The 26,643-nt window shown below is 32.4% G+C and overlaps 1 protein-coding gene across 4 annotated transcripts in view; it reads right to left on the bottom strand.

Annotated features, from left to right (window-relative positions):
- The window catches only part of LOC126745653 (unconventional myosin-IXa-like), a 101,022-nt gene that overhangs the window by 49,971 nt on the left and 24,408 nt on the right, over positions 1 to 26,643 (bottom strand). For 2 of the 4 annotated variants that reach the window (XM_050453595.1, XM_050453623.1), the window contains exons 9-15: positions 24,371 to 24,640; positions 22,026 to 22,161; positions 15,562 to 15,830; positions 4,462 to 4,698; positions 2,734 to 3,018; positions 626 to 804; positions 427 to 566 (exon numbers count right to left, since the gene is read on the bottom strand). In XM_050453595.1, coding sequence (XP_050309552.1) covers positions 427 to 566; positions 626 to 804; positions 2,734 to 3,018; positions 4,462 to 4,698; positions 15,562 to 15,830; positions 22,026 to 22,161; positions 24,371 to 24,640 — 1,516 coding nt within the window. Of the gene's footprint in view, positions 1 to 426; positions 567 to 625; positions 805 to 2,733; positions 3,019 to 4,461; positions 4,699 to 9,826; positions 9,875 to 15,561; positions 15,831 to 22,025; positions 22,162 to 24,370; positions 24,641 to 26,643 lie in introns of all 4 variants that reach the window. The other 2 variants (XM_050453604.1, XM_050453614.1) reach the window with 2 other exon arrangements.

Genomic DNA, 26,643 nt, shown 5'->3' with positions numbered 1-26,643 from the left:
CAAGTTGAAAAATTTGTATAGTTTTTAAAGGGTTAATAACTTTTTACCCCAATCCAACCCAACCCAGTTTTTAACTTGTTTAAACAATTTTTGCTCCAAACAATGTCAATTTAAGATGAGGAGAGAAAAAGAGTTTAACTGAATTTGGTACATTTAGTAGAGAAAGGTTAAAAAGAAATAATAGCTCTATCATAAGAATTTCTAAGAACTTTGCCAAAGCAAGTTCCAAAAAATTTAAAAGAATTTTAAACGTTTCCTCTTGTTAAAGAAAACACTTAATTTAATTCTAAGCTGAAATCTAAACGGCTTTTTTGGAACTTAAATAAGTATACTTAATCTTCTAATAATAAAAATTTTAATTTGATTAACTAGAATTAGGTTATTTACTAAAAAAATTTATGCTAAAAATGCTGTTTTTGTACTCACCTTCATTCGTAAAAATCTCCTCCTTTCCAGGCAAGCCCTAAACCACCTCTGAAGCAGCACAATACCGGCCATAATTTGTTGATGCAACCGAGAATCTAGTTTATGTTTTTCTGACTCTCTCATAAAGACTTTTGTGGCACCTGGCAAGAAAATGATGAATTATTTAGAGAATAATAAAAACTGTTATTTTCTAACTTACCTAACTGGTAATTATCCCGATTTAAATTTAACGTAGCTAGGAAATGCCTGACATCTAATTGTGAGCTAAGAAGTCCCTTGGGTAATAATATTCGGTAAAGCTGAATAAATTCGTCATATGTCAAACGCACGTTAAATCCTGCTTGCCTTATTCTGACCGTTTCCAACATACCCGTATACCTAGCAGAAAATTAGAATTTAATCGATGTCGAAAATTGATGATTAATTTTTTCAATCAAGAGTATATTGTATATAATAACATTTCCATGAAAGTAAAGTTAATAAGGTCTCTGGGCATTTAGACAGATCGACAATTTTAATTGTTCTATTGAAACTCTCTGACAGCCACGGTTATTCATTGCAATTACACAATACAGACAATACAGCAATTACAGACAAGTTGGTTATTCATTGCATTAGTAAATGGTGTTGGTTTTCAAAGAGTAGCCCATAGGAATCTGAAAATTTCTGTATGCATAGATGGAGCAGTCAAAAATAAATTTAGAGAGTAGTTTAACAACTGCAGGCTTTTTAAATAGCAATTCCCCTTCCTGGAACGACAAACAAAAATATGAACTAAAAAAACCAAACCCAAATGATGAAGTCCTTCGAATAAAGCATTTGCTTGTTAACCATTTGCAATTAACCTAATTTCAAGTAAATCGTCGTCCACCAAACCATTCAAGTCACAAGTCACGGAAAGCTAAATGTGGTAAACGCAAGTTAAGAACGTTTTAATTACATTTAGACAAGTTGAAAATATTTTTTCATGATTCACTAGTTATGACTGTATGTATCTAGCTTAGCGTAAAGCTGCCACCAGTTCACCAGCAATATCGTCAAAAACTTGTTAAAGGGCAAATTGTTACGTTAAAGCATTATCTAAATATCTCTAAAAAAAATAACTAATATAAGAAATGAGAAAAAGAGTTATTAAATTACTTTTTTTAAGACTGATATTCGTCGGCACAACGACCAATTGTGATGAACTTAAGAAACGAACGAAATACTATCGCCTGGAATAGCTTATGAATTTCTAAACAAGTTAATAAACTCCATATCGTACACGGTCAAGACTGCGTAACAAATATTCGCAATATTGATAGAAATCTATTTATTAAACACGAGTGACATTCATAACAGACGAACAACAATGAAAAACACAAAGTCACGGTCTCACAACATTTACTTAAAGCTACACGAGTTTCCCTCTATTCAGTAGTACATCGTGTAGAAATTTTTCTTCCAGATTGGCCAATATATACAGCGTCACAATCTTGGCCAATATTGGCCAATCTGGAAGAAAAATTTCTACACGCGTTAAAGAACATGTAGCGTTGTTTGAGAAATTTAAAAATACAGACGTCCGTGATACAAAGTCAGCGTTTGCGAATCACCTGTTAGCTTCCACGCATCACTTTTCTCCAGAGGTCGGAGCTGAAATACTTCATGAATGCCCTAAAGGGAAAAAGCTTGACCTTCTGGAGAGGATGGAAATTACTAAAGCGAAAAAGAGTCCTGTTCTTGTCTGTGTTAACGACGTATTTAATTGTGAACCCAACCTTATTTTTAATAATCTTATTTAATCAATTTTATATTTACATAATCTCTTCCAACTGAAATAAGTTTAATATTGTGTTAAAATGCCTTGGCTTAACAACAAATGTTTTGAACTTCTCCTCAGTGTTCCGGTAGCCCATAGGTTATAGTCTCTGGCTTGTAAGCTTGTTGTCGCGGGTTCGATTCCCAATAGGTGTGATATTATTTTATTTTTTATTTTTTTATTTTTTGGTTCTAAATAACTGTATAGTCATCCTAACCTTAAATGTATGTTTATTTCCTGTTTTGCCAACGTTAGTGGCTTTTTAAGTCTTTTTAATGTCCTCTTTTTTTCTTAATTATTATTGTTTTAGGCCTGATGATGCTTTGGATAGAGCGAAACACGTGTAGCTTTAAGTAAATGTTGTGAGACCGTGACTTTGTGTTTTTCATTGTTTTTCGTCTGTTGTATACGTCGGTCTCTTTGTGAAAAATGGATGAGATTTTCTTATGACATTCATAAGTTGTTTTTGTACAAACTAAAACAAATTACCAAAATTATTTACTTACCTTAATTGCCTTTGAACACACTCTGGATCAAAATTATTAGATATTTTATTGCCATTAGACTTGATGCATCTAATAAAAAAAGGATTTGCTTGATTCAGAGTATCCATAAGAGAATGTAAGCTTTGCTGGAACTGCGCGGCCACAGTCAACGGCTGTTTTCTCGCTTTGCTGAGCTGATTTTGGTTCATGGCAGTAATGCCTGTTCTACCAACCAGATTCTTTACTGATTGGAGATTTTTCAGTCCTTTCTTGCCGCGTTCCCTAGGTCGAAATGATTTGTTCTTCCTGTTAAAAAGATATCTTATTGTAAAAACAGACAAATAGAATTAGAAATTTTTAAAGTATTTACTTGTAACTTAACATGCCTTAATAAGTCATCATGCAGCAGAGAAAATATTAGGCAAACAACATTAACAAAAATTGATAAATCTTGTAAAATGAAATAAATTGTACTTGCCATGGACATGTCCCCTAAAAAAATCTAGTAAAAAAATAATGGGTTCTTAGTATACATGGTATTGAGAATAAGATACTGATCCTTACAAGTGTGAATCCTTAGGAAATTTTAAAAATACAAGTTAAAATAAACTTCTTAGTTACTTAAAAACCTATGAGAATATTAAAAAACGTCATTTTTTTATCATAACTTTTAAGATACAGCACAGCTCCTGCCAGAGGTTTTCATACGTAATAAAATCTTTCTTTTAATGTGTTTTAACTAGATTTAACCAACACGTTTACAAGCCTTTAACTGTATTTAATAAATTTAAAAAAAAAACATCAAAATGAAATAAGCTAGGAAAAAAAATCTTCAAACTTTGTTTTTCTGTAATAAATTGATGATCGTTCTAATCCTCACATTTCGTCGGATTCAAAACGTCGAAATAAACAAAAAAAAAACTTCTGTGCTTTATTTTCTACTGACGTTCATCGTACTCTCCCTATTGCAAACGCAATCGCCGCTGGTTAAAACCAATGTATGATGTTATCATTAAATTTTTTAATTAGATATTAGTGTCCCTATTGTCTCTTTTAATGTAATGAGAGTGACGTAAGATTTGTGCTTTGTTATCTTTTATTTTTATTTTATCTTTTTATTGACAAGAATGCTCTTGACATTGCCATAGCCGAAACGCGTTGAGCAAATTAAAGTTTATAAACATACAGTGGAGATTTGGATTTTTTTTTGCAGCAAATTGTGTATTGTGTTTTAAATTTGTAATTTGGTTTGATTAATATTTGTATATTTATCGTGATTTTAATTCAAATTTTTACGTCGGTTTGTCTTTTAAAATTTTGCTTACGTTCAAGACATCTATTATTACTATGTTTATGAGTAGTTTAGAAAGTTGATGAAATTATATTAAGAGTTTTATTTTTTCTTTTTACAATAACTCAATAATTCACACCCTTATCAGCATCTTATTATTTTATATTTTTTTTAAAAATACAGAATCGTCAAAAAATAGTTTTACGTCAATAATAAAACATAAAAAAATATATGGGCAATACTTGAATTGTCGTCCGCAATGATACTCAAAAATTTTGAGTCGAGATTGGAACATTTTTTAAGCTTCCAACATCGTTAATTAACAAATATAATTTTATTATTTATTTAAATGCAGCTTGTAATTTGTAACTTCCTAAAAATAACCGAACGAAATTTCGCCACCAAAAAAATCCCTTTTTACCACCACCGGAATCATATTAAAAATAAAAACAACATACATAACGATTTGGTTCGCCCTCTGAATTGCCCTGGCTTCGTCCGGGCAAAGCATTTTTTCTAAAGCGTAGGATCCCTGAGAATTTGCAGATTCCCTACGACGCCGTTCGTCTTCGTTCGTTTTCACTGGAATCGATGAATTCGACCTACTTCGATGATAAAATTGCGGCCAGCTCAGCCTATTACTTGACGTTGCTTCTTCGTTGTTGGACCGAGTAAATGTTGAGTATCGTTGTTTGCTGGAGACGTGGAATTAAAATCATGTAACAAGTTAAAAAGGAGGTTTAAATAAAAATAGGTTTACCTAGTGAGTTAAACACTTACGCGTGTTTCGCAAACCACCAAAATTACCTAAAATTAAATCAGTTTAAATCTTTTGAATGGTGAGCGAAACCCGTGTAAAGATTCAAATATTGACGAAGCGGTAAAATTATTTTTATTTAAAGTTTTACATCAAAGGCTCCAGTTCCTTTGGAGTCTAGTAAAATATTTGTTAAGCTTATAGTTGCTACAATTAATATTTTGGACTTTTTATTAAAAAAAAGCCTGAAACGAACCGTTAGACTAAGGTAACACTCAAACTTCACAACCATTCTTAATTTTTTTGGGGCGAAATTCACTTTGCCAGAAGGCTAAAATTATAACTCATTTAGAGGTCTATAAATTCTCATTACATCTCCCAAGTTTAATGGAGTCTCTCTTTATTACTACCTAGAAAAAAAATGTAACAGCAGAAGCTTTAAACATGGCAGTTTTGCAATCTTGGATCTATTTTCCTTTACATGTAGCAAAAAATTCTCCTCTACAATCAAAATCCGAGACGAAATTTTAAAAAATAACCCTCGCTCCTTTCCACTGGACTTTATAAAAATATATATGAACACCATATTATATTATATCATAAAAAGTTTAAAAATATACATAAGTTAACAAAATCCGAAACATGCATTAAAAAACATGCACACAAGCTTTCGAATAACAAATACGAGATATTATGTATTCAGAACACAATTTAAAAAAGGCACAGGTCGATTAAACATTTTGTGAAAACCCTAACATTAGAACTTTATATAACGGTTTTCTATATGAACTGAAATTAAACTAAAGGGTGTTCAGATAGGGACGCTCGATGTTTGAACGGCGCGCGCGCCCAAACCGGTGGGGATACAGCTGTCAAATTTTGTGAGGTTATTAAGTTAGTCTTGACATTTTATCATGGAGCAGTACACGATTCAACAACGCGTGGAAATTGTGAAAATTTATCATCAAAACAGATGTTCGATTCGTGAAACGTTCCGCGCATTGCGTCCAATTTATGGTGCGCATGGCCGTCCTGCTGAGTCTACTATTCGACGTCTGCTCAATAAATTTGAGAGAACTGGCTCAGTGGCAGACCAAACAACACCCGTACGGCAACGAACAGTAAGAACAATCGAGAATATTGCTGCTGTGCGAGAGAGCGTGCGTCAAGACCCGAATCAGTCATTGCGGCGACGTGCACAAGAACTTGCCCTTCCAAAGACCTCAACATGGACAATTATGCGTCGAGACTTGAAATTGCACGCGTACAAAATTCAATTGACGCAAGAATTGAAACCGCAAGACCATGGACAGCGCCGTACATTTGCCGCATGGGCTCTAGAGCAGTTGCAAGTCGACCCTGCATTTGCACGAAAAATCATCTTCAGCGACGAGGCGCATTTCTGGATGAACGGGTATGTCAATAAACAGAATTGCCGTATATGGGCTGACCAAAATCCTGAAGTGACTTGCTCAATTGCTATGCATCCTGCTAAAGTGACTGTATGGTGCGGTTTCTGGGCTGGCGGCGTAATCGGTCCATATGTTTTTGAGGACGCTATGGGCAACGCGCTTACGGTCAATGGAGATCGGTATCGCGCCATGATTAATGATTTCCTGTGGCCTCAACTGGACGATATGGATCTAACAGACATCTGGTTCCAGCAGGATGGCGCTACGTGCCACACCGCACGCGCAACGCTGGATTTACTGCATGAAAAGTTCAACGGTTTCATTATTTCGCGCGGCGGCGATGTGCACTGGCCACCAAGATCGTGCGATATAACGCCTTTAGACTTTTTCCTGTGGGGCTACGTGAAGTCTCAAGTGTATGCGGATAAGCCAGAAACAATTGCAGCATTAAGGGCCAACATCATTCGCGTCCTCGGACAGGTAGACGCTGAAATGTGCGGAAAAGTGCTCGAAAATTGGACCATGCGAATGCACGCTGTACAGCGCAGTCGCGGTGGCCATTTAAACGATATAATCTTCCATACATAATGTCGTCGAATGCTATTTACGATCAATATAGACTTTTAGTGCTGACTTAAATTTTTTTCCTTTTTTTTCCATTTTAACTTTCGAGCGTCCTTATTTGAACACCCTTTACATAGTTTGTCTCAACATGGTTTTAACAGCGTAGAACTTCATTTCTAAAAATTAAAAAAATCACAAATTGCGTTTAAAAACTCTGTTTTAAATTGTCTGTGCGTAATTCACTTCCAAAAAAATACAAGTTACAATTAAAAGCATTTGGTAGCATATGAATATAAAATTGGGTAGAATTATATTAAAATGTCATTACTTTATAATCATTAAAAATTTTTAAATAAAAAAAATCGAGTTTGCTATCTCAAAAAAAATGCTTGATTATAGGTAATTCTCAATATTCAAAAATGTGTAGCAATCAGATCACTTTGAACAGATTATCACAAAATATTTAACGGGGTACAAAAATTAATTTGATTTGATTATTTCCAAAATAGAAGCAAAAAATATATCGAGATCACATGAAATGTCCTTTATAAATTTTGAAATAAAAATTGGGCAAACATTTCTTTTGACAATATGTGACCATGTAAATTGATGCTGAGTGTTTAAACCATAATAATTGTTAAAACAAAATTATTAAAAAGCGACAAATGTTACATAAATCTTCTTACTTTTAGTAATAATATTACTATAATTATTTACAACAAAGCACAAAAACGATAAAGGAGCAAAAAGATTTAGAAAAAATACTTTTTTTGTTAGGATCGACTAGGATCAATCAACTTATGGTCTTAAGACTAAATCTGAAAGTATTTAAAAACATACAAAAAAAAGATAAATCATACACGACATTATCGCAGAAATTCGTCATCATGATTGCAAATTTAGAAAAATCTGGTAATAGAAAATCGATTAGTTCAGAAGCAGCAGTATTTGCGAAATGCTTATTCTATTCCGACAAGAAATTGTGGATTTATTTATAACGGGGAGAAAAAAAATGGTGATTGCAAAGTCTTTTCGAAATACAGTTTTTTAAACTACGAGCCCTAACAACTATATATTGGAACAAGTATTCATTTTATGAATAAAATTCCAGTTTACCGTAATTCTTTTAATTTTTTTTTATTTAAAAATAATAAATTAATAACATTTTTTATGTTTTAGAGAATTATTTTTAAGGTTTAATAAAATTTTGATGTTAAATAATATTTATTTAATTGTTTGATAATCAAAAAATGTTGACAACTAAATGTTGGAACATGGGTTGCTTTTGCTCAAGTTTTTCCAGTTTTATTAGCATGACGCGAAGATGGCTTTGAATAAACAAAAGTAAGTAGTGCGTTGTCAACAATAAAAATTTTGATGCGTCACTTGACCATTAATAATCAATTACTGTCATTTTTATTACGAGTAAAATACAATAATGGCTCGTGGAAAACCTACTGATCTAAAAGTGCGAGAAATTATTATCCGGCAGTACCATAAAGGGAAAACAATGCGAGAAATCTCCAGTGAATTAAATGTTGCAACAACTACTATATTTAATACAATTAAAAAATATGGTGAAACTGCCAGTATTGGTGTTCGCGGCAAAAGTTCAGGACGTCCAAAAGTTGTTTCTCAAAGAAATGTAGGGAACTTAATTAAAATTTGTAAGTTGGGAAGAAGAAATACTCTACGAGAAGTAAATGCAAGGTGGAATAGAGAAAGTGGGATAAATGTTTCCAGAGAATGCTGCCGCAAATATATCCACAAGAGCGGTCTTAGTCTTTTATAAGGTATGTTTAATAGGCTGTGCTATATTATTTTAATTTTTCTCATTTTCTCGCTAGGCCAAAGAAAAACCATTGTTAACGGAGACTCAAAAAAGGAATCGTTACATTTGGGCCAAATCAAAACTCTCGCGGACCAAAGAAAATTGGAGCAAAGTTATTTATAGCGACGAAAGCAAATTTGATGTCTGTGACGGAGATTATCGAAAGCGTGTGATTCGGGACAAAACAGAAGCATTCCATAAGGATGGTCTTAAAAGGACTGTAAAGTTTCCACAGGGCATCATGGTGTGGGGTTGTATGTCAGCTAAAGGGTTGGGAACGTTACACTTTATTGATGGCATAGTAAATGCAGAAAAATATCAAGACATTCTCGAACATTCGCTTTTACCAAGTGCAGCAAATTTATATCCATCTGAAGATTGTATCTTTCAACAGGACGGTGCCTCATGTCATACTGCTAAATCTACCAAAAAATGGATGGGGGAACATAATATGAAAGTTTTGTCACACCCCTCTAGCAGCCCGGATCTCAATCCAATCGAAACACTTTGGCACAAAATGAAGCAACGCCTAAGAAATAGTACGTCGTTTTTCCCAATAGTATCTCAATGATTGAGAGGCAACCGCGATCTTTTAAAAAATTTATCGTAACTTCCTTGAACTTCTATTACTTCTGAAATATGAACTTTAAAATGAAAAATATTATAATTCAAAAATTATTCTATTATCCTTTTGCTTATTGTTTTTACATATGTGCTCTTAATCAAATTTTGGAAAAACGTCCCTCAATTCATTGCAATTTTTTGACGATAACATATTCAGTATTACTAAGTACTTTATTCGACTAATAAGTGCTTTATGTCTTGGTTTAATGCAATAAGTTTTTTAAATTTACTGTCATTAAAACTAACTTACATAACGAGAAATAAACAAGGTTGTACTATCCATTTTCAATACCAATTTAATATCTTAAAAACCTTTGATTATTGTATTATTTTTATTTCCATTGATCAACTTTCCATAGTTTTTTTTGTATCCTAATGGATGACAATTAAAATAATACTCTTATATTCAGGTACAGTGATCCCAATAATTTTTTTCCCCAATCTACGTTTTATCACATTCATCTTTTTGCTCCTGTAATCTTCGCATATTTACACCAATGACGTTTTAAATATTGAATATCTACATTACTACACATTCGCTAGAAAAAAAACAAGAAACGGATGATAACATGATATTAGAAGGATATAAATGGAATAAAAAGAAACACGTAAACAGATCCGAGCTTCGAACTTACGCTATTCGATTAATTGTGAGGTTCACTGCTGAAACCGTCACCAGATGGCTACAGAATTATAAAATCGTTAAATTGCAATGGAATTCATACTATTGAGTGAATAACAAAAAGTGAATACAATAAACCTCAAAAAAAGCATATAGAAATTACATCTACTAGAAATTCCACTTTATTTTTAAGGAATTTTAATATTATTAAGTGGCAAAAGCACATAAATATAGCAAGCCGAAACACTTGTACGGTTATTCTTCAAGTTGGATAAATTGCAAAACCGGTATTAGTATTTGCCTACTAAATTTTACATATAACTAAATAAAACAGACAAGGCCTGTTCTGCATTAATTACCAAAGATTTTAGTAATGAGTATTTGAATGTTAAGGGATATCTGCATCAACTACAAGAAATTTTGTTATTAAAATAGTAACAAGTTTATAATAACAGTGGGCCTGTTAAAGTACACATAGCCTTATATTGATTTTTCATTATAAAAATTAAATTATGTTTCAAAATGGTTGCGTTAAACGCGTTTATTGCTTGAAGAGACAAACTTTTGCATACATTTTGAAAATAATAATCTACATTATTTTACTATTGTAAATATTAGTATTTAGTAGAAATACATAGCCAAAGACTATCTTTATCAAGAAACATAGACTTTCAAAAGTAGAAAACTAAAGCTGCAAACGAGCTGCGGCCAAAACGACTTAAATTGCAAGTCTCGAAAAAATAAATCATTGATTCTCAATGTCTACAATACACTTAGTTACACCACTAGATAAACTTTTTAATTTTAAGCAGTTCAGGACCAAAAAAAACTGTTTTTTCATGTAAACATTGTAGCTGCGTTGTCTAAGAGTCTGATGATGAGTGAACTCATCGAAATGCATTACTCTTGACTCAAAGATTGGCAAGGCAATTTCATTTGTGGAGAAAAGTCTTCCTGCCCTATTTAAGCGGCTCTATTATACAATAGCGGAATATATACAGTCGAATAAACTTCTACTTAAGATCAATAATACACACACGCCATCAAAGGTCCATATGATAACACTGGAAATAAAATCGCCTAACCAAAACAACAAATTTAAAAAAAGATACATAAACAATGCAAAAATAAACAAAAATTAAAAATAAAATAAAATTGTTGTGAACTAATAGCTTTTACTTCTGCCTTAGAATAACCAGACAAATAGAAAAATACTCCAATGCATTGTAAATGGCACCTATTTGGACACCCAACTCGATCAGCTGGGACGGTAGTTGGGCGGCCAAGAAGGAGCTGCTGAGGTGCCAAATTTCTTTTCTAGCGTGTCGCGCGTGTCGATCTTGATTTGTCTGGTTATTCTATGATCATATTGAGTTGAGCGGCTCGACGGCTCACCGGCCGGCCTTGTGTGATTATTTTGTTTTTGGCATGACTTGCATATCATAATATTGTCATGTGATAAAGCCCGCAATTTTTTTCGTAAACATTGGCCTAAGGGGAGTAGTTTACTTTTTTTAGCGTTGTTAATTTTTGAAACAAAACAAAAATGTCTAGTCTTACGCGTTTTACGAGTGGCGATAAATGTTATTATTTAAATTGCGACAACCTTAGGCGGAAATGCAGTTTGAAAATGTTTAAGTTTCCCATTAAAAGACCAAATATTTGTCACGATTGGGTTTTTAACTGTGGTAAGTTCATCAAAACAAACTTATTAGTTTCCTAGATTTTTGTTTTAGTTTTTTGCTTTCATAAATCAAAAATAAAAAAAATTGATGCAACTTCCTCATTCCATCTTTCTTCTTTGTAAACATTTTTTGAAACTGTGAGATTTGTAGGAATTTGATAATCGTTTATTAACCATTTTTTAGAAGGCGCAATACTACGCAATAAAATAATTTTCTGTAAAACATGAATTCGCCTCAACAATTTAGATTTTATTTAATAAAATTTAGTATCTAAATATGTTAAAAACCTTAATACCTAAACTATATAGTTTCCACTATAAACGTAAATAAAAATCTGTAGCTAGTTTAATTTTGTTAAATTTTGCACAATCTGGCAACCCGCTTCATAGCTCCGTCGAAACAAACCGGCGCGATTTTAAACATTTCCAATTTAATTAGGCTGGCCGAGGACAGCGCCAAGTGCGGCGTGCGCCACGTCCCTTGGTAAGATTACGCGTCTATTCTCTCGTTAGCCTATGCTTCTGCTTATTATATGCAAGAGTATTATACCGCTACGCCATTGAGCTTTAGTTTCAATTTTATAACCAGTACAAACTGTCATACCATGTTATTTATCCTCCGAAAAATGACACTGAACAAAATTTTAACTATTTTTGGTTTTTCAAATGTTATGGTTGCTTGGTTTAGGGACTCTTTGTCAGGCAGGACTCAACAGATGAAAATCGGAAATGCCAGATCAAGTGGTGTGATTGTAATTTCTGGAGATCCCTAAGGGGGGCATCGTTCTCCTTTACTATTTATCATTTTCATAAATTATATAAATGTAGGTTTTTTATGTCGTTGTCTAGGGGTTGGAGGAACGTTAAATAAAAGTCCGGTTATTGAAATTAACAAAAACGATATTTAATAAGATAAAAGAGATATTTAAAGTCAAGCAATGATTTGAATGTGAGATTCTAGCAAAACAGTCACAGGTAAATCCAAACCAGAAAAACCCAGACGCGCAAAACACATTTGGCGACACTACTGAACAAAACACTGTACCTTGTTGCGAGACCACACGTTGGTCGCACCACACAGGCTTAAACCGCTTCTCGGCTTAACTCCTCACCAAACGGTAAAGTGAATGTAAGTATATTTATTCCCCGCCTATGAGAATAAATAAAAACAATTGGACGTGAGTTAAAGCGCACCTCGCTAAAACGCGAAACTAGATAAAGGATCCCCTGTACCCAATATCTCGCCCAAAAGCCCACTTAACACTGAAAAATCAAACCTGCTACATAACCGCCAGTCGCCAAGACCGTTAGTCAAAACAATAATATCTTTCATAATTAAATTTCTTAGCGTCAGCATCAAGTCGCCGCCGCTTTCAGTAAATGTACCGCGCTCGTTTTATCGGAACAATAATTTATAAAAGAACATAAACTTATTTGATAATTACGGACCGTTAAAAAATTAGATTAAGAAATTCTATCTGAAAACTAAAATAATCCCACATAAATAAGTGCTTTAGGAACAGTTTCTTTTTGGTTTTTACCGACGATGTCAAATTTTATAGGGAAGTAGTTTCTCCTTCTGATCGAGTTTTATTACAGAGTGACTTAGATATGCTCAATCAATGGTGTATTGCCAATGAACTGTTTCTAAATGTGAGTAAATATAAGTTTATTAGTTTTTACAAGAAAAATAAAAGGTTTGACTCATTTTACAATATAGAGGGCGTTTCTCTTCAGTTATGTAATATTATTAAGGATCTTGGTGTTTGGTTTGATAAGCACCTAAACTTTAACACACATATAACTAATCTGGTTCTTAATTTAGGCTTTGTTTTGCGTAATTGCAGGGAATTTTCTGTTGAGACCTGTAAAAGGATATATATGTCTGTTGTTGTGTCACAGTTGAAATATGCATCAATGATATGGTCCCTTTTTTACACAAATTGTTGTACTGGCCTACAAAGGGTCCAAAACAATTTTTTTCGATTTTGTTTATATAAGCTTGGTATGATAATTCCCAACGATCACATTTATGATGATGCTTGGAGGTTGTTGGACTTATCGAACGCTGAGGCAAAGGAGAGTTTACGCTGATTTGGTGGTCTTGTATAATAAATTGGTGAATGGTCAGTTAAACAGTCCTGAAAAAATCAGTAAACTATCCTGAACTCTTTGGTGTAATATCCTTCAATATACCATCTAGGAATTTTAGGCATAATAGATTATTCTCACTACCATTTCATAGCACTAAATATGCATCCCACCCCCCCTATTGAACGGACACTTAAATTTATTAACTCTAATAAAGTTGAAATATTGGACATTGCTTTACCTAGTTTTAAGAGGCAAATTAAAAGTTTAATCTAATTTCAGTGTTCAAAGATCTATTAGTGTCATCAGGTAATATTATTATTATTATTTCTATTATTATTACTTTTTTTTTGCTATTTTCATAACCTGGTTGTTATAATGTGAATAAGTGAATTGCGATTGATTAATGTTGGATCTTAATTAATAGTAAATGATTTAATATTTTTTTATTTATTGTTAATTTTATTCAAATATTGGGCTAATATGAATTGTTATTTGTTATTGTTTCAATAGTTTATATTACTTGTTGGAATGTAGCAACATATCATATTGACTGTATTATTTTTGTTATGGAGTGTTCAATTGGGTGTTAGGCTAAAATATTATTTTGTATTTGAATTTCTTTGTTTTGTAATGGGGTTGATTCCGTAAATAAAGAATAATAAATAAATAAATAATATTTTGGTGGTATATACTAGCCAAATTTTTTAAGCCTTTTGTTACTAAAGTTTTTAAAACAACTAATTCACTTAAAAAGAACAACTTATTGAAGACTTTGGATAAGCCAGAACCCTCTCTATAAATCTGGTGTATATTGCCTTCAATATGCAGATTGTGGAAACTAGGGTACAAGAGCACCTGAGTCTTTAAATAAATTTAGGGATACACCTGTTACAGAAACTAAGTCTGCTTTTGCCACCCATCTTTTTTCTGACAGAAAACAACGTTTCAGTTCCTGAAAATGAGTCGATTATTAACCACTGCCGCAAAGGTACAAAGCTGGACCCTCCTGAAAAGATAGAAATCACTAGAGCCAAAAAAAGCCTCATTCAAATATGCGTAAATGAAACTTTTACCTTCGAGCCACGCCTCATCCTTAAGAATGTTCACTATATTACTTAGCCTCAAGCTTACTTTGTTTTATTGCTAAATTAATAAAATATCAGTTCTCTTAAATGAGCAGATGTGAAAGCTATTAGTTCAAACCTCATAACTGACTTACTTTTATTTTATTTTTAGTTTTTATTTGTTTTTTTCCATGTTTATATTTTTTTTTGGAAAAGATGTGGTGTTTCAGTTAGGCGATTTTACTTCCAGAGTTATCATATAGTTTTTTGGTAGCCTGTGTGTGTGTATTATTGGTCTTCCACTGTTCAATTCAAATTTTTTAATTATATATTTAAGATTTATCTTGCAATAAGGTTTAATTTATGTTTTTAGGTTAGATGATGCTTAATTCTTTAAGCGAGACATGTAATCGTTTTGATCGTTGCCTTTATTAGTTTTGAGACTGAGAGTTTTTTTCACCTTGTTTATAGTCATATTGGGGTCATTGTGAGCGAAATGGACCAATTCTTTCAATTAAGATAAGTCTAAGTCTAAAGTGTTCGATATAATTATTTTTTAATTCGATTTCTTCAGAAAATATTATTTATTTCCAAATTTTGCTTCCACTGTAAAGAGTCTTTTGGAGTCTTTCGTGTGTACTATAACAGGCTTTCTTTATTAAAACATGAAGATAGGTAAATGTTCACAAAATAAAATACTGACTACGTTTACGAATTAAATTGCTAGACAAAATGGAAGTATTACTTAATAATAAAGCATGAAAAAACAGGTTAGAACTGCTTGTTGTATTAATTATAACTTTTTTCTGTTAATAAAAGTATAACAAAAATACATAATATAGATGCTTAAATTAAAACAGGTTCTCCCTAACATCCAAATATTTAAGAATTTCAAAAACTATTTACCTGATAAGATTTTCATTGGGTACATGCACTCCTCTGTATCGTTGCTGAATGTTATTGCGATTGCCGTCTACTCTACCTTGTCGATGTTTCTTCCCCGCCTCTCTGAACGCGAATTGAGCTCTGAAGAATGCGCGAACTATCGCCCAACGAAATACCGCGACCGGATCTACACCCACTAGTTCCCGGACGAAAGCCATCGAGCTGTTTTTAAGCACTCCCACGATGTCTTGGCGCATGAGGTCAAGGTTTTTTTCGCGCATGTCAGCTACCTTTAAATGACACAAAAAGAATTCATTGACTATATAATGACAATCCTTTTAATTAAACAGGTAAATCAGATATTATATTATTAATAACATTTAGATCACAATTGAGGAGTTCGCGTGCATAACCGGAAATATTCACTTTAAGAAAATTTTCAGGAAACACGAAAAAAACACCCTGTTTATTTATATTCAAAAATTGTAATATTTTAAGAAAATAGCTTTAATCAAGCGGGGTTGACTAATTTACTAACATAAAAAGAAACAAAAAAAAAATAACAATTCGTCATTATAAGCAATAAATGTGTGTATACAGGGTGTTTCCTAACTACGGTACGAAACTATACAGGGTGAATCGTTAGGTCGTTTTATGAAAAAAAGTTCCTATGAACGTATGTCGGGAGTTGCTTTGTTTCTGAGATACAGGGCGATGAAGGTTCAAAAAAATAACCGGTTTGGTTGAAATTTGGTGCAGTTATTTTAAGTTATAAGACGCTTATTTAGCTGTAACTAGATTAAAATTAATAGGTCCAGTGGCGTGTCAGTGGGCACCACATGCTTATTGTTGAGAAAAAACAAGGCCAATAATTAATTGTTTTGCAGCTTTTTATTTATTTTTGTATTTAAGCAACTAAAAATACAACTTTTTCGTATCTTATCTTATTATCTTCATATCTGGCTTTGTTTTCGAGAAAAAAAATTTAAAGTATCTTTAACTCTTTGGTTTTAATGAAATAAAAACCAATTAATTCGATAAACAATTTCGACCTTAAAGTACATGAGCAAAATGTCCACCCTCCAATGCACGACTTTTTGGTCTCTTGTGTCTTGTTTACTATGATAATAAACATTCAACTTCTACGATTTTTATTATCAGATTTTTGAAATACAACAAAATAACAAATACATTGCTTCTTATGACAAATAATTGGCAAGTCCATTCAAGTACCTCCTTTGTACCTACCTGCTTTGGAGACCAGCTGACAGTGATAGAATTGCTATAAGTAAAATTCAGCTGTTAATTAGCAGTGATTCATTACTCCATCATGAATAATTTTACTAACCATGAAATGACCGACATGCAATTTATTTATGGATTAGCAAATGGAAATGCGGAAGAAGCACGAAGAATTTACCAGGACAGATATCCTAACAGAGTAATTCTATGTGCAAAAACATTTAGAAAACTACATGCAAGATTATGTAAAACTGGGAGTTTTAATAAAAATATGGGTGGTGGAAGACCAGAAACTATAACAACGCCTGAAGTGGAAGAAGCTATACTTGATGCGATAGAAGAAGATCCTTCCAATAGTATCAGGAAGATTGCACTGCAGCTTGAAGTCAGTTCAAAAACCGTTTGGAAAGTTCTAAAAAGAAACCTCCATATCACATACAGCGTGTACAAGCTCTACTGCCTCGGGATTTTCATCCAAGATTAATGTTTTACAGGTAGTTGATTCATACGATGGCACACAATAATAATTTCCTACCAAATATTTTATTTACGGACGAGGCAAATTTTTCAAGAGATGCAATTATGAACTTCCACAATGATCATTTTTGAGCCGACGAAAATCCCCTCGTTATTAGAGAAACTCATTTTCAGCAACAATTTTCGCTGAACGTTTGGATAGGAATTATTGGTGACTACCTAATTGGCCCATTTTTTTTACCGGCAAGATTAACAGGTGAATCCTACACGCATTTCTTGCAACACCATTTACCCACTTTATTAGAAGAAGTACCCCTACAAGTAAGAGTCAACATGTGGTTTATGCACGACGGGGCTCCAGCTCATTTCAGGGTTCTTGCTCGTCAGCATCTCGACGTCATCTACCCTAATTGCTGGATTGGACGTGCAGGACCTCAAAATTGGCCGGCTCGCAGTCCTGATATGAATCCCCTGGATTACTATTTATGGGCCATCTGAAGGCTCTTGTTTATAAAACTCCTGTTCTAGATGTGAATGACTTGAGGAATCGGATAATTGTCAATTGCAATATCATAAGGGATACTCCAGGTATTTTTGAGCGTGTCAGACACTCAATGACAAATCGTTTGCAGTCGTGTATTTTATCAGAAGGTGGGCATTTTGCTCATTTACTTTAAGGTCGAAATTGTTTATCGAATTAATTGGTTTTTATTTCATGTTGTCGTTCATGGAGAATTTTAAGAATGAGTTAAAGATACTTTAAATTTTTTTTCTCGAAAACAAAGCCAGATATGAAGATAACAAGATAAGATACGAAAAAGTTGTATTTTTAGTTGCTTAAATACAAAAATAAATAAAAAGCTGCAAAACAATTATTGGCCTTGTTTTTTTCTCAACAATAAGCATGTGGTGTCCACTGACACGCCATTGGACCTAATAATTTCAATCTAGTTACAGCTAAATAAGCGTCTTATAACTTCAAATAACTGCACCAAATTTCAACCAAATCGGTTTAAGGATAGTTATAGTATTTTTAAAATACCATTATTTTTTTGAACCTTCATCGCCCTGTATCTCAGAAACAAAGCAACTCCTGACATACGTTCATAGGAACTTTTTTTCATAAAACGACCCAGCGATTCACCCTGTATAGTTTCGTACCGTAGTTAGGAAGTGGATCAAGTTAATTAATTTGACAAAAGTAATAAAAGGAAAATTAAATATGTATTGCATTTTGTTCATGCAGGCAATCGCATAGCTCATTTTTTTCTTGTGTTTCAAAATTTACCGAAGTCTCCACATTGGCTCCGGTATTGCTACTATCTAATAGGTTTTTGTACCACAAAAAATCTTCCCTATTTCGCCAATCATTCCCAAAATGCTCCATCAAATAATTTTAAACTTTTTTTCTGGTATGGAATTACCAAGTGGTAGCGTGCTAAGCTGTATGTTTTCTTCTAATTTTCCCTTCTTAAGAAGTGATTCCCAAACTGTGTCACCCAATGATGTAAACCGATAAAATTGATACATCTTATTTTTAACAGTTGTTTTGTTATGTTCATTCTCAATTATTTTTAAGTAAATTCTTTTGCATTCTGAAATTCCCTTTATTTTTTTATATACCTTTTCCAGTTCTTTAACATTATACATTTGCCAGTCAAGGCCCAGTGTTTTTACCAAACCCACTTCCGAATATATTTCAACGTATTTTTCTTTTGTTGTAATGACTGGATGTCTTATGAACTCAAAACACTAAAAGAACACTTTTATTTGACTGGTCTTACAGGAGTTAAAAGCGCGTGGAATCACAACTCAACGTCCAAACAACTACTAGAATAGATAATAAAAAGTGCAATAGAATACGCACAACTTGTTTATTTGAATATATCCGCTTTTGTTATCAAAATTTGGATACATCCGGTTTTGCTCCAATTGTGGAAGTTTACTTAATGTTTTAAATGGGATTTATTCGGTTTTGCTTCCAAACAAATATATGAATCTATAGAAATGATAACAAAGAACCAAAAACCGTCAAAACGATTTTCGGTGAAAAGTGTATTTATTCGGTTTTGCACCCAAACCTCTCAATTATACTCAACATAGAAAGGTAACTTTAAAAAAGGTAAATCTTTATTAATAACTTTAAATTTGGAAAGAGAGCAAAATTTTACGTCAATTTTTTCATTTTTGTGTCGACCTTGACAGGTCGGGGTTAACCCACTTATGGCCAGTGATGCGTATACGCAACACTGCAAAAAATAGTGCTTTTTTCGCCTGAAATATGGGCTGGTACCATTGACGCAAGGTTGAACAAAAATGACAGAATTAAATTTGAAACATTTTTTTCATTTGCTTTCTTGCACGAATTTTTTAAAAAGCCGATTTTTTTCTTATATATGGCCGCACATTTTTAAAAATCATATACTTCTATTTAATGTTTTGTATTTTTTTAACACTAATTACATTCCAAACTACACCATAAAATTGAAAACCGGGGCCTAGTTGAACCAGGGTTTTCCTAATTAGGTCATGAATTATGCTGTTGCGTTCTCGCATCACCGGCCGAATAACTGAAATTGTCACAAGTGTGTCTAGACAAGTTTTTTAGGGCAGTCGACTACTATGTTTTATTTATACAATATTTAGTCTAAGTCTGCATCTAATCGAGTGCGTGTTATTTGTAATAAGAGTTGTTTGTTGAAAAAAATTAGACAATTTCTTACGCAAAAGGAGTTAGAGTTGGCCTTGGAGGAGGTTGTAAATGAGCTTGAAAATGAAGTTGGTAAGTATTTCTTGTACCTTTTTTTCGCTTTTTTTTAATTATACATACAATATTATACACACAACAATAATTTGTGATTTTTAAAACATTTTTCGACGCTGTCTACATTCCACCCGAGGTAGATCAACTTACAGACGAGGAAGAATTTTCAGAGGACCTGGAAAATATCGAAAAAAGCCAAAATGGAGATATAGCGGGAACTTTCGAGATCCACACCGTTCGAGACGAGATTTACGATGAATATGACGAAGAAGATTTGGTAACAAAACGCCGAAAAATCCCAGAAAAAAAAAGCGATAAGTTACAACTCGCCTTGGAGATCTGGATCATTCATACACAAGAATTTACCTTTATCCAAAGAAGAGGAACACGTTCAAGAACTTAGGGGCGAATTGGAGGGTTTGTCACCGTTGGACATTTTTTTCAAATTTGTTGATAAGAATCTTATGGATTTGATGATCCAGTTTTCAGAAAAATATGCACAGGACAATAACAGACACGAGTTTCATCTATCACGAGAAGAACTGCTGAATTTTCTTGGGATCCTAATTTTGTCTGGATATCACAGCTTACCCCAGACAAATATGTATTGGTCTTTAGATGAGGACAAAACTGTGCATATTGTCAGAGACTGCATGAATAGGAATAAGTTCAGATAGATAAAGCGAAATCTACACTTGAGTGATAATAATAATCTGGGTAAAGGAGACAAGTACACAAAACTCCGTCCTTTTTTTGATACAATGAATGAAAAATTCTTACAGTTTGGCATTTTTTCATTCAACTTATCTATTGATGAGCAAATGGTTCCTTATTTTGGACGCCATTCTTGTAAGATGTTTATAAAGGGCAAGCCTGTGCGTTTTGGTTTCAAACTTTGGTGCGTTTGTTCTTCAAGTGGATACCTCTACAAGTTCATTCCTTATGCGGGAGCAGCAGAGAAGAACAGTGATATTGGACTTGGTGCGACTGTAGTTGTACCGCAAAATCATAACGTCTTTTTTGATAACTTTTTTCATCCTACAAGCTCTTATCTCTTTTGAAAACCAAAGGCTATTTTGCCACAAGAACGATTCGCGAAAACAGAACCAGTTATTGTCCTTTGGTTGATAATAAAGTCATTTCAAAAAAAGAAAGAGGCACCTATGATTCCCAATTTGATGAATCCACACAAATTTCATTGGTAAAATGGAACGATAATTCTATTGTCACGGCAAATAGTACCCATTATCATGTAGAACCTCTTACTTCTGCTAAAAGATATAATAGAAAATCGAAAAAAGAAGTGTCAATCCCACAACCAGCTGCAATTTCAAGATATAATAAATACATGGGAGGAGTAGATTTGCATGATAATGGCGTGGCAAATTATAGAATCGGTGTGATGGGTAAGAAATGGTGGTGGCCAATATTTAAAAATACAATAGACAGTACTCTTGTCAATTCCGGGAAACTCTACAACACGGTGAATCACAATAAAATGTCACAACTGAATTTTAAATCATTCATCGCCGTACGCTTATTAAAAACAAAGAACTTTGTCGCTAGACCACAAGTGAAATGAGGGTTGATCACTCTGGACATGTAATCAGTAGGACTGACTCCCGAAAAAGATGTCGTGTATGTAGAAGTCAAACAATTTATATTTGTGAGCGTTGCACTATTTATTTACACGCTGACTGTTTTTGACAATATCACTTAACACTATAGGCCGTTGATGCGTTTACGCAACACCACTTATTTCAGAAAGTAGCAGATTTATTTTTTTTTTTTTGATTTCACATAATATGTGTTTCTGTAATGTGTTTTCAAAATTAAAATATATAATTTAAAAATTTTAAGTTTTATCTCTATTCTTGGCCGTAAATCGGTTAAAGCCATAAAAAGAGCTAAGAGCACATTGATTCAAATTTTTGAGATATTCTATGCTAAGAAAGTGCCGCACGTGCCTTGATGATGTAATTTTAAAATGTTGTCTACTTACTTGGTATTTGACTTTTCCGGCATAGTGCTCCACTATAAAAGCTCCTTCCTTTTTTTGAGGTTTATTGTAAAATTTATTGTCTTTGTGAACGGTATTAAATTTTTGCAGTAACGTTTCATTTGTCGCACCAGGAAAACTAAAATAAAAACATTTAATCGGGTAAAATTTATTAACTATAACTAGGAAATTAGAAAAGAGGTTACGAAAAGAAGAGTTACGTTAGAAGAAGTTAACATTACAAAAGAAGAAATTACTTTAGTGGAAATTGAAAGTAGAAAATTTAAAAAAATCTAGTGAACACAATATTTCATTACTTTGAGAAGAACAAATGTATGTACGCATTGTTTATATTTAATAAGATATAAAAATAAGTACAATTTTTTTTTAAATTGTCTGAACTAAATTTTGAGTATAACGCTGCCTAGCTATCTGACGTCTAGGGGATTAATAAATGTTCCACATGTAAATGCCATTTGTAAAAAAGCGTTTTCTTTTCAAAAGGGATATATCAACCATTATTATTAAATTAAATGTAAATTTAAATAATCGAAAAATTATTTGAAAGACTGGTCTGCTAGTTCTTTCTAATTCTGTTTTTTTTAGTATATAGTGTCGGCACATAGCAATAGTAAATCCAGTCACCAAAGCATATTATATTATATTCTAAAAATAAATTAAGGAGAACTTTTCTAACATTTATTCTTTAATAAAGAGTCTCTATACAAATTGTGAAAAAGTATTAAACGAGTTGTAAAAAGAATGGCAAAAAAATGTTTCTGGACTTGGCAAAGCCAGTTAAACAGTGTAATGGCGAATACCGTTGTTTTTTGATTTTTTAAGCACGTCTTAAACTATGGTAAAATAATGTATTATACAATACCCTGTTTTGCCATTGGAGATGTCATTATTATGCGGGAACGCTACAAAGCCTATTTTACTAATACATTATTTCACCGCAGTTATGTTATATGCAGTTAGTAGTGAGTTAAGTCTCGAAAAGTAGTTAAGTGCTGAAAAATATAGTAAATTTGGGTTTTTAAGCAGAAATAATGGCATCCAGATCTAAAAGACTGATTGAAATTGCGCGAAGTATTTAAGGGGTAAGTTACATAATATAAATAATGCGGAATATTTATTTAATTCCAGAAAATTGGGAAATAATTAACTTAAGTTTTATTATGGTTTAAAACTTTATGGTTATGTATTATACTGAGCTGGGATGTTTTAGAGCTGGGTGTTTTCGAAAAAAAAAAATTGTATTTACAAAAATAATAATGTAATGTAGTACGCACGACCGTATACTCATATTGATTTAATTGATTTATTTCTCTTAATATATTTATATTTCATATACCAAATCAGCATTAATATATATTTAGCGATTTGCCAAATAATGTATTATACAATAGCTCAAATAGGTAAGTTTTTATGAATGAAATCAAACTCTTTTACTTTGGCAAAAAGATGTATTGGTTATTACATTATTTTGCCAAAGTTTGAGGATTAATAAAAATTTAGAAATACTTTGGTAAAACAATGTATTGACTTTTTTTCAAAAACTAGTAACAATTTAATAAAAATTAGATACTTACCTCTAATGTAGTATAATATTAAATCTTCTGTAAAAATTTAAAGCGTTTTGGATTACAAGAAAAAAAAAACACAACTTTTAACTTAAAACGCGTTTTTCTCAAAACTATATTTTTGCGAGTACATCCTTTTACCATAGCAGGGTACCCTTGTGTGTAACTCACTGCTTTAGGGTTTACCACACAGTTCTAAATATTTAAAAAAGTGTTTTTTCTACCTACTTACATGTTATTTTTAAGTTTCCGATATGTCAAATTAGGTTTATGTTATGTACTTCAAATATAGAATAATGTTTTTTGTTGTTGCACGAGTTAACTCGGGTAAGCACATGTATGAAAATAAACGTCTGTTTTTTCACAAAAAATAGGGTTTTTTTTTTAAATTTTTAACTCTAAAAAGTAAAACATTTTTCGATTTAGTTTAATATAACAGATAAAAAAAAGGCGATTTTTTTTTATCAATTTTTAAAAATAAACTAGATCGTTAAGCGGTTAAAAAGCTAAAAAAGTACTTTAACATCAAATATTTCAAAATTCTTTATTCAGCACTTATAACAACCCCTTTGCATGATGCCAAAATGAATTCTGAAAATACAAAACCTATTCATCAAAGGCATTATTTAATAAAACTGAAATATTTAATATAATAGAATTATATTCCCAAAGTATTATCCTGCGACAGTTGCGAAAGAGAGATACCTTAAGCGAAAATTCACTATTTCTATTTCTTAAATCACTATTTATTTTATAACTTACTTGCATTGATCATCTAAAAGGCACAATAGTCCATTAGGTTTCGCCTCAATCAACTGCAGACAGCCAGTATTATCCATAAAATCGATGTTCGTCCACCGAATTCCCTCTTTCCGATACTCTTCTTGCTCATATTTAAATACGTGCTGATTGAAATAATATTGCAAATGTTCGTTGGCATAATTGATGCACAGCTGCTCGAAACTATTGTTCAAACCGAAATCTTCAAAACCGAATATGTCTAAGACTCCTATAGAGTTACCTTGATGTTCCCTAGAAGTCAAGAAAAGCTTTATGCAGATACTTTTAAAAATGCTCTAAAAAACTATTTTTAAATTTGTTAATGTTAAAATAAAAAATATACATTGTGTCTAATTATCTGATTAGCAAATGTCAATTATCTCATTAGCAAGCTATAATAACAATTTAATTAATAAGGTATAGAAAGAAACCTTTTAGAAAAAATTGTCGTCTAGAAATTAACCTTTTATTTATAAAGGACATGTTGTGATTTCTTTTCTATATCTAAATAGGATATTAGAAATACGGATATTTCAATACGTATTAAATTAATTGCTTTTAAATGTAAATTTATTTCAGTAGTTTTGTACCATCAAACAAATCCCATGATAATGCTTATTGACTTAGGTTTGTCTGCAGCCGCTTTCTCGAGATCACAGTTATTGATAATTTTTAGTATTAACATTTCGATAAAACAACTTGTAAATGAAAAATAAAACCGAATTTAAAAAAACAGCTTCTTCAGATTTTTTCGTCAATGGTGCTTCGTATTAGCCTAAACTAACACTACATTTATTATGTAAAAAAAGATCTAATTTTAATAATGTAATCCTAAAATGGTAATAGACTAGAACGGTGGAAACAGCCTTGTAACCTTTCAAGTTTTACTTAGGAGTACATTTTAAAACTTAAAGCTTAGAATTCGGTTCTAATGGTTATGAAATACAGTTGACGCTAAAAAGCAAAAGTTAAAGAAAATAAAAAGCATTATTGAGCCACGTTTCGATCCTTTATTGGAAACGTCCCTCAACAAATAATTACGTCTTTATTTGCGGTCCTCTAACCCAAATAACATTTGCTCTTTTGTGTAAAGGAAGGCGATATCACGTAATGAAACAGTTGGCACTAAGGTTTATGAAATACAATAAATTTTTTTTTTACTAGAAGCATATTGCCTCATTTTTGTGCGGTTTGACGGTTATGACCCTTAAGAATTTAAAATATTGTAAAAATAGATCCCGATCATGTGACAAATTAAAGCGCCTAATTTTATACCCCCGGATAACAGAACCGTTGCGGAGGGAAATCATTCTATTAGCTTGTGGATTGTTTTATTATATTATACTTGTTTTTTTTTTGTGAAAAATATTTAATTAAAAGGAATAGTTAAAGATATTTGACTAAAATAGAGATAAACCCAACGGTAAGAGAATCCGCACGAAGAACATTAAGTTAAATCATTAGAAAAAAAATTAATTTAAATCGAGTGAATTGACTTGAATTGATCCAAATCAATTTCTTAAAACTTTAGTATTCAATCATAAGAATGTAAACAAGAAAGCGAATTGGCCGTACCTCGGTTCGCATTGATCCATGTAATAGGACTTTTGAATACATGGATCTCTGTTTCCCATAGTTATGTTGTAAAACTTGTAGACATACGACGTTCGCTATTTCGACAAATCTTTTTGAAAAAAATGTTAAAAAAAGAAGTTTTAGTTCAAATTAAAAGCGCCACCCTTAGGCGCCCGACGCATGTCCCAATATTTTAAACACCTGGCAACACTGCACAGAGCGATTGCGTTTACCCACTTTCCCCTCTACTAACTAGAGCTCGATTTCTAGAAATTCTTGTAATTCTAAATAATATTAATTAGCTGCGTGTCAAGGAAGGAGATAATTTAATTTTGAGTACCCGGATTCACTCTAAAAGTGAATTTAAACATTTTCCCCCTGCAAATTAATATCCTCATATTATCACCGGATTCCATAACTCCAAAGATATTATCAAATGTTCGCACCGAGTTTTAGGATCAGCTAGAGTGCTGTGAACCCCAAAAGCAAACTTTTTTTTTAGTATTTGATATGTAAAATTCAAATAACCAGTTATTTAATTAAACAGTCAAATAGTTAAATAGATTGAATAAAATATCATTTGTTTTATGTTATTTTTAAGAGTTAACTATTTTAGAGTTAATTACTTCTAGCTTGGGCTTAGTCTTAACTAGTTGAAAAAATTCACCCATTTCGCTTAA

Source organism: Anthonomus grandis, chromosome 1, assembly GCF_022605725.1.
Source record: "Anthonomus grandis grandis chromosome 1, icAntGran1.3, whole genome shotgun sequence".
Lineage (NCBI taxonomy): Eukaryota > Metazoa > Arthropoda > Insecta > Coleoptera > Curculionidae > Anthonomus > Anthonomus grandis.
Note: the sequence above shows the minus strand (reverse complement) of the source record. Positions and strands in the feature narration are given on the sequence as shown.